The 14,681-nt window shown below is 38.7% G+C and overlaps 1 protein-coding gene across 5 annotated transcripts in view; it reads right to left on the bottom strand.

Moving 5' to 3' along the window:
* Window positions 1–14,681, bottom strand: part of STAT3 (signal transducer and activator of transcription 3) — a 57,241-nt gene that overhangs the window by 24,606 nt on the left and 17,954 nt on the right. For all 5 annotated transcript variants that reach the window (XM_063109528.1, XM_063109524.1, XM_063109527.1 and 2 more), the window contains exons 2-4: window positions 3,237–3,387; window positions 2,168–2,312; window positions 1,460–1,558 (exon numbers count right to left, since the gene is read on the bottom strand). In XM_063109528.1, the coding sequence (XP_062965598.1) occupies window positions 1,460–1,558; window positions 2,168–2,312; window positions 3,237–3,364 (372 nt within the window). In that variant the 5' untranslated portion in view covers window positions 3,365–3,387. The remainder of the gene's footprint in view (window positions 1–1,459; window positions 1,559–2,167; window positions 2,313–3,236; window positions 3,388–14,681) is intronic.

Below are 14,681 nucleotides of genomic sequence, written 5' to 3'. Positions count from 1 at the left end.
AATATATGCATATTGTATGCATTTGTTTTTGCTATTATGAATCAGATCTTTTCTTCCATTATATCTTCTAGCAGGTTACTGCTGCTACTGTGAAAACTACTGTGATTCTTAAAACATTTATCTTGTACACAATGACCTTTCTGAACTCTTGCTAGTTCCCATACAGGTTCAGTATCCCTTATCTGAAATGCTTGGGACCAGAAGTCTGGATTTCTTTTGTCTTTGGAATATTTGCAGAATACATACTGCTTGAGCATCCCTAATCTAAAAATCCAAAATCCAAACATTTAGTGTAAATTTTACTGACATGTTATATGGAATAAAGAGAACATTGTTTTAAACAAAAAACAAAACAAAATCCAAAATCCAAAATGCTATAATGAACATTTCATTTGAATGTCATGTTGGCACTCAAAAAGTTTCAGATTTTGGAGCATTTCGGATTTCAGATTTTCAGATTAGGCATGCTCAACCTTCATTTTTGTTTGTTTCTTTGTTTTGCTTCTCTTGGATCTTCTAAGATCTTTCTGTAAATAATGATAATTTTGTCTCTTGATTTCCAACACTGCACCCCATTTATTTTTCTGTCTTTTTGCATTGGCTGGATCCTTCAGAAAAATATCAATGATATATTGTTACTATTTTTAATAAGAATACTTTATGTTTCACCACTGTGCATCACCTTTGGTTTCTAACAAATATTCTTTTTTACATTAAGAAAGTTCCTCATTTTTTATTTTTTAATCTGTAACTGATACTGAATTTTGTAATCTAACAAAAATAATACAGTTTTTCTTTTTTCTTTTTTTTTCTTGGGTTTTTTTTTTTTTTTTTTTGTGGCTGGCCAGTACAAGGATCTGAACTTTCAACCTTGGTGTTACTGGCACCATGCTCCAACCAAGTGAGCTAACTGGCCAGACACATTTTTCTTCTTTAACTTACTAATTCAATGAGTTAACATTAACAGAATTCCAAATGTTGAACCAACCTTCCGTTCCTAGAATATAAACTATGCTTTGTAGACTATGCAGGATGCAAAGATCCTAATCATTTCTTTTACTTACACTGTATTTTTTAGGTTTTGATATGCAGATTATCCAGCCTCATAAAATAAGCTGGAAACATCTCCTATTCTCCTATACTTTGAAAAAGTTTGAGTAATATTGAAACAATCTGTACCATGAATGTTTGTCAGAACAAAACTTTTACTTTATTTATTTTGTGGGGAGCAGCTGGCTGCGAGAACATAACTTTTAAACCATTGGGATTGTTGGCTTTTTTTGGTGGGATGGGGGTATAAATTTTTAGGAGTCTTTTTCAATTTTTTTTATAATTATGGATGTATTTAAGTTTTTTTATTCTTCTTTAGTATAGTTAATAATTTATATGCTACTGCATTATAAAGCTGTTTGATCTCTTATTCCTCCCAGACCCGTGCTTTGTTTCTCCCAGGCCTCACCTGGGCTGCGGCGGCTGCAGTCTGGAGCAGGCGAGACTCTTCCCACAGACACCGGGCCACAATCCGGGCAATCTCCATTGGCTTCTCAAGGTATCTACTCTGTAAGGAGAAGAGAAGGAGAATGAAAAGCAGCCACAGACCAGGCCGACATGGGCTGAACTCTGGTAACTTACAACTAATTTCCTTTTAAACTGAGGAAAGTGTTCCCTATACTATACGAAACAGTAGAACAAAAGCCTCAGTGCCGGGCTGAAATCAGTGGGGGATGAAGCGGCCAAGAAAAAAAGGTGGTTGCAATGAGGTACTTCTGCAAGAGAAGGCACATGAGGCCAAGTCCGTGGACAGTATGTTATCCTGGTGCTACAGGGAGGCAACTGAACTTGTCAAGGAGTAATGGTCCAACTTTTAGCATTGACAGGTGAGAGTCATCTTCTATGGGGAGACCTATTTATAACCATGTTATTAACATGCTGACATCATAGTCACTTCATTACTTCAGCTGTGACAGGGGAAGTGAACTTCAGGTAATGACGCTCAACGGTGAGTATGCAGAAATTTGAAAAAGGGCTAATTACTTCTCTTTTGATTGTAAATACAAGATAGAGTCTCATTATTTAGCCAAATGAGATAAAAAATACTTCCAGGAAAGAAACCTAACACCCTACTCTGCAGGTCCAGTTTCTCCTTCTACTCAGTTTCTCATCATACCTGAAGGAACTGCTTGATTCTTCGCAGATTGTGCTGATAGAGAACATTGGACTCTTGTAGGAAGCGACTATACTGCTGGTCAATCTCACCCAAGAGATTATGAAACACCAAAGTAGCATGTGATTCTTTGCTGGCTGCGTATGCCCTAGGAAAAGGAAGAATGATAAAGAATGACTCTAAAATCTACATACACACACATGGAAATCACCATCATGGAGGAGGAAAAAACCAAGGCAAACCTGATGCTATCACCCATTCGTCTTTTTAGATTCTTCTTGCTCAGCAACAATAAATGCCATCAATTTAATAATCATTAACGATTATTCTAGATATTATTAGCCACCCTTATCGTCTACATTTGTAACATATTTGAGCGAAGTAGACAGATATGCTGTTTTGCTTTCAATTCTCAGTCAACTCTGCGGTAAAATTATTAGTACAAAGAAGCCGCTCTAGGCTGGGATGGCCTGTCCCCACCATCTCTGAATCACTTCCTCGGTCCTACACCACATTGGGGTCTATATTCCAGAAAAAGTAGGTCTTATTGACATAGGCCTGAATTAAACCAAAATCAGTAGGTGGAAGTGAATCAATTAAAGTGAAGGAAGTGGCCGTTGGACTTCTGTGTCATCACCTCCTCTACGAATGGTGTCCGTTTCCCTTACCCTGAGTCTCCTTCCTTTAGTTAAAGGGGAATCACAAATATGGACCCAAACTTCCATCCATGACAGAATTCTCACTCAGATAAAAGATAGTTCTAGCACATCACTGGAGTATCAGAATACACAGAGGCTCTCCCCAAGTAGATCCAAACCAACCTCCAAAACATCTACCACCAAGCAGGCTGTTTCAATGTGCCAAAAGACAGTCAGTTGTCCATATGTCCTTCTAATACAGAAAATGCGTTAGAAGACTAAGGCTACTTCTTTATCTCCTGATCTCTTTTCCCCCATCACCTGAACCCATAAGTTTTTTGATGAAATAGTTAGCAATGCAGGAAGCTAGAATAGATCATGTCTCCTGACTCCAACCGAAACCTAACCATTTGGGGAGTTTCTCAAGGACTCACCAATCTTGACTCTCAATCCAAGGGGCCAGAAACTGCCGTAGCTCCATCGGGAAGCTGTCACTGTACAGCTGATGAAGCTGTTCCAGGTACCGCGTGTCGAGCTGCTGCAGCTGATTCCATTGGGCCATCCTGCTGGAATCAGGGGTCCCAACTGTAAAGTAAAGTGTTTATATGGTCACCACAAGCCCCAGCAGGGGTGAAAAATGGAGAAGTAACCCACCTACCCAACTCAGGTATCAGGTCTGTGATTAGGGATAAAGATGCTTTGGGAAGGATCCTGCATGTTTCTCCAAGTTTAGAACAATACACAGACATTCACAATCTCTAACTCTAGAAAATCACAGCTCCTTTTAAACTCGAATGACGAGGTGAGCATGATGCCAAATTCTAGAATCCATTATCTACCAGAAGGATGTGAAGTTGAAAAATTACTTAACTTCCAGATTTCTATTTCCTGATCTATAAAATAGAGATTGTAATTCCCACCTCTCAGGGCTGTTGAGGTAATATTTCTAAAGCACCCAGCTCAGACCATAGAACACAACAAATGCTCAACAAATGTCAGTTCCTTTCTTTCCATCTCACACCCTCTTTAGGTGAACTAGGAAGTATACACAGTGAACCTGGACTAAGACCAAAATGTGGACTGTGGATGTTCAGGGATACAGAGAATTAATTCCAAGACTGTAGATTGTAAGTGGGGATCTGCCTGGGATTCTCACTCAACGAAAAGTAATTTTGTTTTTTTAATTTCTCAGTTTGGGATGAGAAAGAAGGGAAGCTAAATGCCAGTTATACAAGCTGTCCCCAGGTTCACGAATACTCCAGGGACATGCTCAGGTATGAGAAGCCAGCCCCGCTAATCACCTTGAGTCCTCTTTCTGAATAGTTCGGGTCCTGGGAGTACCCATAAAGTCAAGGAGTCTTAAGAAGTTCTAAAAATAACTAAGCCAAATACTAAGACAGGTACAGACCAAGGTCTACTGAGACGGTTCTGCGGGACAGTGAGAACACCGAATGAAAGAATGAATATACACAAACACATACACTTAGCTAGAGTTCTTGATTTACTTCCCAGAGATGGCATGAAGTACGTAATTACTCACTGGCCCTTTCATAAAAATGACTGAGCAAACTGGCAACAAAACCAAAAGGTCTTCTGTTCTCAAAGCAGCAAATTTAATGGTCAATAAGTGGTTCAGGATAGGTGTTCTGACAGAATCTGAGAAGGCTGTATTCTGGAGAGATGGACACATAATACCCGCTTTGCTACTGCAAAGATGGAATCAACTGGTCAAGCTCTCAAGCACATATTCAAGGAAGCACAGGTGGTCCCCCCCAGCAGTCTCGAATTACTAATAATGGAATTAAACATTGAATTATTAATAATCTAAGGCAGCAGTGTCCAATAACAGAATACAAGCTATGTATGCAATTTAACTTTTCTAGTAGCCATACTTAAAAAGGAAAAAGAAACAGATGAAATTAATTTTAATAATGTATTTTATTTAACCTAATATATCCAAAATGTTATTATTTCAATATATAATACAAAAATTATTAATGAGATACTTTACACTCATTTTTTGTACTAAGCTTTCTAAATCTGGTGTATACTTTACACTTACGCCACAGATCTAAGGTATTCTCCCTCCTCAAGTACCAAGCACTTAAATTCCACTGGTAAAAAGTTCAGTAAAGCAAAGAAACTAGAATGTCAGAATGAGGTATTTGCCCCAATGAGACCAATATGTTTTCATAAATCAACTAAATTTTCCAACATTAGAGAGAAATGAGTTTCCTCGGTGCTTGGTTTGTTTTTTTTGGGTGGTAGTGGTGGTTATTTAAACATGTCTTCTTTCTTCTTAGACACCTCCCCAAACATTTCCAGCTACGACTACTTAGCAGTACTACTTGCCACCTCCCACCCCAAGACTGACCTCTCACATGACAGATTCTGCTTGGGCGGTGGCACATGTATGCTAAACACTCCCTGGAATAAAAGCAGATTCTACATGCTGAAGCATTGTAACCATGGTGTGTATTACCTTCAGTAAGAAATCAAAGGCCATTAGATCTCTCTTACAATATTCACATTAGGGCCAAGTTAAAATCTGCCTCATAAACTAAAAGCATCATGTTACGACTTATGTTTCTCAGGAACTGATTTGCACAGAAATCTGCATAATATGAGAATTTAATAGATTCTACTGCATGCAAATTTACTGAAACTCTAGACTTACACAATCCAGTATGATAGCCCCTACACACATGTGGCTACTGAGCACCCAAAATGTGGCTGATTCAAACTGAGATACGGTGTATGTGTAAAATACACACTGGATTTTGAAGACAGTGAAAAAAAAAAAAAAAAAAAAGAATGTAAAATATCTCAGTGTCAAAATGATAATATTTTGGATATACTGTATTAAATACATTATTAAAATTAATTTCACCCATTTCTTTCTCTTTTAATGTAGCTCCACTAGAAAATTTAATATTACATATATATGACCTGTATTCTATTTGTATTGAACACTGCTGCTCTAGACTATGTAACCAAAAAGCTGTGGTTCTCCTAATAAAGGATTTAAATAGTCACCTGCTTTTCATAATAAATTCCAGTGTTATAAATAATAGACTATTTAATCGCTCATCTTGAATACAAATGCAGAGCCATGAAAGTCTACTCCCTGAAGCTCTAAGTTAAAAACATAAAACAGCATCCCACTACATCTGCTTATAACACTGGGGTCATGCATGAATATTTGCATTTCAAACTAACATATCATTAAAAAAAATTGTAAGTTGTTGAAAATTATCTGACTCATTTCTAGTCTATAACTCAGAGGCTTTTTTTGTTGCTGCTGTTTTGGTGTTTTAGTTGGGGACAGAGTATGGCTAGCTAGTAAGCAGTACAATAATTGTGCTGTTTCTTAAACCAGAAACCACTTAGTAGTTTTTTCCATAAAACTAAAGCACCAAGAATGACTGATTTTATGTTTTACTTCTTAGTCTAATCACTATAAGTAATATTGTAATAGCTATCCTACATAGAAAAATATTATTATAAATTAAAGCCAAGAGCAGGTAGTATTTTCAAGGAGGGCATATACTCAAATAGTCATCTTATAGGCTGCTTAGCTGCAAACGATGTTTAACTAACAGCAGACACTGGGCAATCAGATCAAATATTCTTCACAAGAACAGCATATCCTTAAGAGATAACTAGCTAAATTGTCTGGGAAAATCATTTCCAACAAGCTTTCCTGTGATTGTTTTACTGGAAAAAATTTGAAAGAGCCTACTTTATTTCACAATCTTAATTCTAGTTTTTTCAAATTACAAGTTACTCCAATAAGTTTTAACTAAAATATTTCTTATCTACAAAATAATTCTAAACCTGTGATTTAATAACCACTTAATCGAACCCCAGACACACAAAGTGATATGTGTAACAATTTGAGTACCAAATACCATTCTGGGTACATAGGAGAGAAGTCAATTCATTTCACACTGCGGCTGGCTTAGGGCATTACATAGGGCTTAATTCTCTCAAAGTTTTTACTGGGCTTAGGTTAGCAGATAGTAGATGCTAGTATATAAAGGAAAGGTAACTGTGATCCTGTTTTCTAAAACTGAAGAGAGAAGAAAAATAAAAATGAAACAGCACATCACCGGAGACTTTCTGGACTTTTCAAAACAGAAATTTCTTAGCCCCTTGGGGATAACCTACCAACAACAACTCATAAGGCAAACAACTATTGTCTAATGGGGAACTTTTTGCTTTAAAGATCACTAAAAAAGTTTGTCCGAAATCACAGTTCTCTTTTATATATTCCAGTCTAAAGAAACCAAGGGATATGTTGAGAAACACAGTCAAGATCAGTTACAAAAGAGATTAATGGGGGCTGGCCAGTTAGCTCGGTTGGTTAGAACACGGTGTCACAACACCAAGGTCAAGGGTTCAGATCTCCATACCGGCCAGCTGCCAAAAAAAAAAAAAAAAAACAAGCCCTGAGTTAACAGTATTAATACAGCATCATATTCTTTTAAAGCTATTATATAGTAAACATTTCTCTATGAGAAGAGATTTTTGTTTAAAGCCACAAAACAGCTACAAATGCTCTTCAACTTACAATGGGGTTACATCCCAATAAACCCATCGTCATCATAAAGTAAAAACTCCTAAGTCGAGCCACTGTAAATCAAGGGACCGTCTGTATAATCTTACTAAACCCATTGAGGGCCACAAAATTTATTTACACTTGCAAACTCTCATTTATTTATTCTCACCATACCACATGCCAAAAATAATCTGAGGTGGCTGCAAGCTTCTCAAAGTAGATTAGGAAGGAAAAAAATTAGAAAAAGAAAAGACAATTAATGCTAGAGAAAAACATTCAACCTTCATGAAATTTTCATTGTAGGATAACTGGTGTAACGGATGGCAGTGAGTACACATTTATGTATTGTAGCTTTAACTGTTTAGCCATTCATAATTACTCTAGACATTAAAGCTCTGGAATTTCAAATAAATGATAATCAAAATAAGTACACTTACATAGTAAACATACACAATTTCATTGCTTATAAGTCCAAGTAGTACTTATATAAGGTTTAAGACTAGATATCTGCCTTTACAGTAAGAAGTCTATACATAAACTTAGTTTTGATTTCCTAAAAAGACAAAACATTAATACCTGAATGCCCAATCTGAAACAAATTACTATAATTATTGTAATGTTCAAATACGTTCAAGTACAAGTAATAGCATTTCCTTGTGAAAATGAACAGACATATAAGAGAACCTGAATTTTAATTCCTTACTAATATTGAGATAGGATGTACTCAGTTTCCCTGGGTTTGGACACACCTCTGGGTTTCAAGCCACTCCCCAAGGTCTCAAGCCCCTCTTCAGGCCCTCCCCTAGAGGAGAGGTACTGTTCCTAGTTAGACCTACTTCCAGCACCAACCCAGGGAAATTGAGACTTCAAGGGGGCTGGCTTATGCAAATCCAGTGGCTGGGCATGCTCAGTAGAGAAGGGTTACATAATGCTGGTGGCCAAGAATGCTCAGTAAAGTGGAGTTTATCCCTTGAATGACCTTCCACTAGAGGCGCTAAAGAGCACGGAATATTCTTGAATATATCTGCTGCATGTGGTAGGATTTGACCAATGAACATGCTCCAAAAAGAGACCAACTGAGCATGTGCAAGACTATGTTACATAACAGGCAACCACCCCCTTAGTTGAATATTCATTAGATATTATGAATATGTATTAGATAGTGAAACTATTAAAAGCTGAATCCAGGCAGAAGGCAGGGTTCTTGCTCATTTTCCTGGGGCCAAACTGCACTATGCTGGCTGAGGAGGGTATGCTTTACTTTTGTGTTAAACTTACTTTCAGCAGGTGGCTGCTCACGCTCTTGAGTCAGCCTGCACTATCTACTAAACTTTAAGAATGTATTTTTTACTTATGTGTTAAACTTGGTGTGGGTCCTGCTCAAACTCTGGAGCTAGGCCACACTCTTTCTGTGAAATCTATATCTCTTATTCTTTATAATAAACCTGTTCTCACTTTCTTCTGTGACTCTGCTCTTGAATTTTTTCCTGTGGCAGAGTCAGGAACCTGGTAAGAGGATGGGGTGGGTTGAGGCTGACTACTGGGCCTCCCCAGACCCTACCTCTGGCATCGATATGACAAAATTTGAATATATGAAAGAAGTACTAAATTACTGGGGAGTAGAGCTCAGAGAAGTGGGGAAAAGAACAGTTTTTAATGACAGTCTGGAGCACTTCTAATCCAAAAAAGTCTACTATCCCACGTTCTTCCTGGAAGAATTAAAGAATCTCATGCCAGGCACATTATTTTTTCCAATTCTTAACAAGCCTGTAAAGTCTTATCACCATAACTACCTTTGTATCTGGTTTACATCCAGAAATACAGAGAATAAAATGTATCAGATTTACAGAGGCAGAATCCACCAAGAATGTGAACAGCAAAAAGGAAAGAAAATCTAATGTTCTGATTCATGAAGGACAATCAGAATTTAAAAACAAATCCAAAGAACTTCCCCAAATCTAGAGTTTACCCAGCTATCTCTGAGAAAAAGATTCTGACAACTATGAATTGTCAAGGCCTCTTACTATTTCAAATTTTACAGTGTTAAGAAATTTTTTTAAAAGCACCAAAAACTGATGTAGTCTCCACACTTGATTTGAAATAGGCACCATATTTGATCACAAATATTTCAGATTAAAGGAGCAAGAACATAACAAACCTAATTCCCTTTAAGCTGAAAGTAACACAACTAGACATGTTTTGTTAATTACTGAGTGCACAGTGTATGGTTAAAGCTGCCTAAGAACAGTTCTGAGCTCTGCAAACAAAAAAATACAAAACAGACCAAATTTGTGCATCAGATGACCTCCCCATTTAGCAGCACTTCCACTCCCCCAACCAAAGACACGAGAGACTCTGATACCAGATGGGCTGAGCGGAAGCCCTGTGTGCCATTTATTAGCTCCTTGTTTGGGGAAACGTTACTTCACTACTGAACAGGCTTCCTCTTCGGTGAAACAAGGAACTATCCCTCCTTTGCAGGATCGTTATAACGTTAAAAGAACTATTGGAGGTGCAGCACACCTCTCACACTGTGCTAGGTGCTAAGTGCTTGGTACCGCTATATGTTTCCTTCTCCATGACATCCCTCTCATCAGCATTTCTTATGCTAAATCTATTTTCTCCATGCCCTGGGAAGCATGGAAACAGGTGAATTCATCACACCCACTAGGTGTTGAGTGTGATAATTTCTTAGCTTTTCCTGCTATGTAAAATACATGCATTTAATGGGCTTTTTTTTTTTTTTTAATCATATCCTGACGGAGGGAGTTAGTAAAGCTGTGATTTGGCGTATGTGTTTAAGGGGAAAAGGGAAGGACAGGAGGGCTGGGTGGTGTCCTGATCAATTATCTCCATACATATTTCACCTAGGATAGACATAGGTCCTAAAGAGACTAAAGGTGAAAACACTTATTATTCTCAAAATGAAAGAAAAAGATGAAAAATAAGAACTTCAATTAAAGAGCAGTAACTAAGTAACGATTATCACTACAATTTATATATTTCTTACCATACGCCAGGCACTGTTTTAAGCACTTGACATATACGTATTTGCTCATTTCATTTTTACAACAACCCTATAAGATAGATACTATTTTTATCCCCACTTCACAGAGGAGAAACTGAGGCACAGAATTTTAAGTGACTTACCCAAAGTCACACAGGTAGTAAAAGCATGGAACTGCAATCCTAACCCAAATAGTCTGTTTTCAGAATTCCTGCTCTTAACCATAATGGAAGTTTTAGTTGATTTTTTTTTTTTTTTTGCTGCTGGGTGGTATGGGGATCTAGCTGATTTTTAAGAAACTCATGAGTCAAATATGATACCAAGCCAGTGTGATGTTATCGTATTTTAATAGACATTAATAGTGCTCAGATTAAAGGACCTATTAGTCCTGCTATAACTGGCCCACATCTGGAATGCTATTCTTTTTTTTTTTTTTTTTTAAAGATGTCCGGTAAGGGGATCTTAACCCTTGACTTGGTGTTGTCAGCACCATGCTCTCCCAAGTGAGCCACAGGCTGGTCCTGGAATGCTATTCTAATTGTGTGTATCACAATTTAAGTGAAGTGCTGAGGGAAAAAAAAAAACAAAAAACATCCAGGGAGGTAATCAGAGTATGAGGAGTCCAAGAAGTCCTGTTGCCCAACAAGGAAAAGACATGGGCAGCAGGAAACAGGATTGGGAGAGACAAAGATAAATTACAGAAGAGTAGTTCTTCAAATACTTGGAGATCTGTATATGAAAGGGTAAATCACTCCAGAATAAGAATCTGTTTCCCCATAACATCTACTCCCAAATTCTGCGCCCCCTGGAGTTATACCTTCTGTACACAGAGGTCCTCACCCTGGCTGCAGATTAGAATTACAAGGGCAGATATTTTAAAAACAAGAACAACAAAAATAGAGATGCTTGGAAACCAAACCAAATGCCAAATCAGAATCTCTGAGGATGGGAGTAAGGTTTTGAAATTTAAAGCTCCTCAGATGATGCTAATATGAAGCCAAAAAAAAAAACCTCGGAATTAGAGCAAAGATGAAGGCTGAACTCTGGATGTACATCAGAATCACATGAGGAGCTCAGAAAAGCCAGATGCTGGTCCTCAGCCCAGATGAACTGAATACTAATCTTCAGGGATGGGGTGCAGGCAGTTGTAATGAAGAGCACCGTAGAGACTGTACCAGGAGACCATGGCATCAGATGAGACTGGAGAAGCCTCTCTTGCAAGCCTTACTAAGAAATCTGAATTTTCTTTCAAGGGCAATGGGAAGTCTTTGAAAAGTTTTAAGCAGATAAGTGACAATTTGACTTAAATGTCAGAAAGATCCTTCAGGATGTAATAATCAAGGCGAGAGATGGTGGCAGCTGCATGTGGGTAGCAGCACTGAAAATGTTTTGAGGTGGACATTTTCCAGAATTATTAAAGAGGTAGATGTGACCAGGCTTGGTGACTGATTGAAGGGCTAAGTGACACAGAGAAAGGGAGGAGTAAGGGACAACCTCCCAGGCTCCTGTTGCATTTGGTGTTCAATGGAGGTTAAATGCTCACCCTGAGAAATGTCACAGCAGTAATTCCGACACTGAAAGAGCAACCAGGCTAGATGGCCTCTAAAGACTACTCTGTCTATAAATTATGGTCAGGCTCAATTTTCAAGACTGGAAGGTTGCTGCAACCCAAGAATAAATGTTGCAGTAAAAGAAAGTAAGTTAATATTTAACTCAAAAAAGTTCAGGGTTTGTACTCTAGCCGACTGATAAACCCTGCCATCACCTCAGGAAAGGAGTCAAAGGCGAAAGAAAATCAACCAGAAACCTCAGAGCCAAAATACACCTGGGCTAGGACAAGAGCTTTTAACTGTCTCTCTACATTGGCTTGCTTCCCACCAGACCATTTTGTACACTATGGGCAGAAAGACTTTTTCAAGTTACAAATTTGATCTTGCCACTCCCCTACTTAAAGCCCCACTAATGACTGCATTGTTCTTAGGCTGAAAAACAATATGTGTAATATTAAGGCAAAACAGTGTTGCTTACAGCATAGATACTAGAGCCACACTGCTCGGATTTTAATTCTGCCTCCACCACATAGCTAGTGCCAGTTATTTACCTTCTTTGTGCCCTCAGTTTCCCCATGTGCAGAAAAGGGAGGAAAAAACTTACCTCACAGGATCACTGTAAGAATTAAATGAGTTAATTTACACAATGCACTTAGGACAGAGCTGGCACACATATGTAAGTGTTTGTAAGTGGTATTAACATGCAGTGGTCTGGCTGGCCCAGCCTCTCCCGCTCAGCTGGTACCAACTTGCTGGTGAAGCTCATTCACTCACTCTGACCTTCTTTCATCTCCTCAAATACCAAGCTGCTGCCTGCCACAAGCCCTCACACAGGCCTTCCTTCTATTACCATTACCATCGCTTGGACTCAAGCACTGTAACGCCATTACTTGGACTCATAAGCACTACGCTGGACTGCAAGCTCCACAAAGACAGGAAGAGACTTGACCTCTGCTTGCTAGTGTGTCCTGCCCCTGACCCCAGCATCCAGCATAGTGCCTGGCTCATAACACGTGCTCAAAAAATATGTATTAAATGAATTAACCACTGGAATGAATTACAACTAAATTGAGTAAGCCACTGCACCCAGTAAGTATTCTGATGAGTAGACCAACGCTTTCAGTTTTGCTGTTTGAAAAATTCAAGAATGATCCTTCTGTGACCTTTCAATAAGAGTAAAATCACAGTACTCCCTCAACTCAAAAACATATACTCACTTCTCACTGTCCAATCCAAAATCTTTTTAACCTTGTCTAAGGTTCCCTAACTACTCAGCCAACTTTAGCCACCTCCAGCTCCTCTCTCCAGCCTCAAGATGACTTTCATAAATGCTGTCTTCCTTCAAGTCATCTTATCACTTCCTCACCCCCCACCCCATAGACTTTGTTCCTTTCTTACGGATATTCTTGCCTAAAATGTTTTTTCCTCTTTGATGACACTATATGTCCCTTTCCTGACTCTTAGAGAGGCTTTCCCCAACCCCACCTCTACTACAATCACTGCTTTAACTCTGGATGCCACAGTACTTGTGTGTCTGAGGCCTTTTTCTGTTGGTTTTGATTCCATCTCCTCCATTTGAGGAGCCTAATGGATCATTCTGATTTACAGCTTGTACCTGGATATTCAACACCAAATGAACATTTCCTATATAGTTTCCTATGTAACATTTCCTAGATAGTCCTTCGCTCACATTTGCACAGACACACAGATAACACCTCCCCGTTTCAAAAGTTTCTACTCAACAGACTGATGGGCAAAATACTGGAAAGCATGGCACCAATATGGCAACTACATCTAGAAAAACAAGATCAGCAATACGCTGTATGATTGGTTATCTAGAATTTGGAAGTTTGGAGAGAAGCAAAGCAAGCTTTGAATGGTGAGGGACTCACCTTCACAGGAGTCAGAAGAAGGCTGCCAAACGTTTTAAACAATTGTAGGTTGGGCAAACAAATCATGATGTCTAAATTTCTAGGCTTGAGGGCAACTGAAGGGAAGAGAAGGTCAAGTTGCTGGAAAAAGCCCATAGGTACTGTTATCTTTGGCCAAAGCCCAAATAAAAGAGTCACAAAAGTATCCACTAGGGACTGGCTCAGTTGGGTAAAGCATGGTGCTGATAACACCACGGTCCAGAGTTTCGATCCCTGTACTGGCCAGCTGCCCCACCCCCCAAAAAGTATCCACTGATCTAAAATGCTGTGTAAGTTATTAACATTCATCTAAGACAAGCAATTTAAATAAAGCAGATAAAGGGAACTTAAATTTCTGAATCTCAAAGTCACAAACCCATAATATAGCTCAATGCTTACTGGAGAGAAGGAAGAACCTTTCAGAGTTATTCAGGTCACTTTCCCTACAAGAGATATTAAGGACATCCTGGTCACTTAGTATGGAGCAAGGTATAACCGGGACTGAGAATCCATATCTGTGGATCCTGTATTAGAACGAATCTAGAAAGTCAAACTTATGCCCAGGGCTGGGTGCATCCTCAGAAAAGACCTGAAAAGGCCCTATTCTCTCAACTGTGAATAAACTTCAGGCTCTAAACAAGCAGGAAGTAAAGGCTAAGTCCTCCTTCAAAGTAACTATAGGTTTGGGACAGAACCTCAAATTCAAAAGGCATTTGTGGTAGTTGGACAACATGACCCCAGATTTTTTGATACTCCTTCCATTGACAGGAGAGGGTCTTTCTCCACTTCCCTTGAATCTGGCTAGGCCCATAACTGCTCCAACTAACAGTATGGTGAAAGTGTCGTGGGCA

Source organism: Cynocephalus volans, chromosome 10 (genome assembly GCF_027409185.1).
Source record: "Cynocephalus volans isolate mCynVol1 chromosome 10, mCynVol1.pri, whole genome shotgun sequence".
In the NCBI taxonomy this organism is placed as follows: domain Eukaryota; kingdom Metazoa; phylum Chordata; class Mammalia; order Dermoptera; family Cynocephalidae; genus Cynocephalus; species Cynocephalus volans.
The sequence above is the reverse complement of the archived record's forward strand: the minus strand, read 5'-3'. Positions and strand labels throughout refer to the sequence as shown.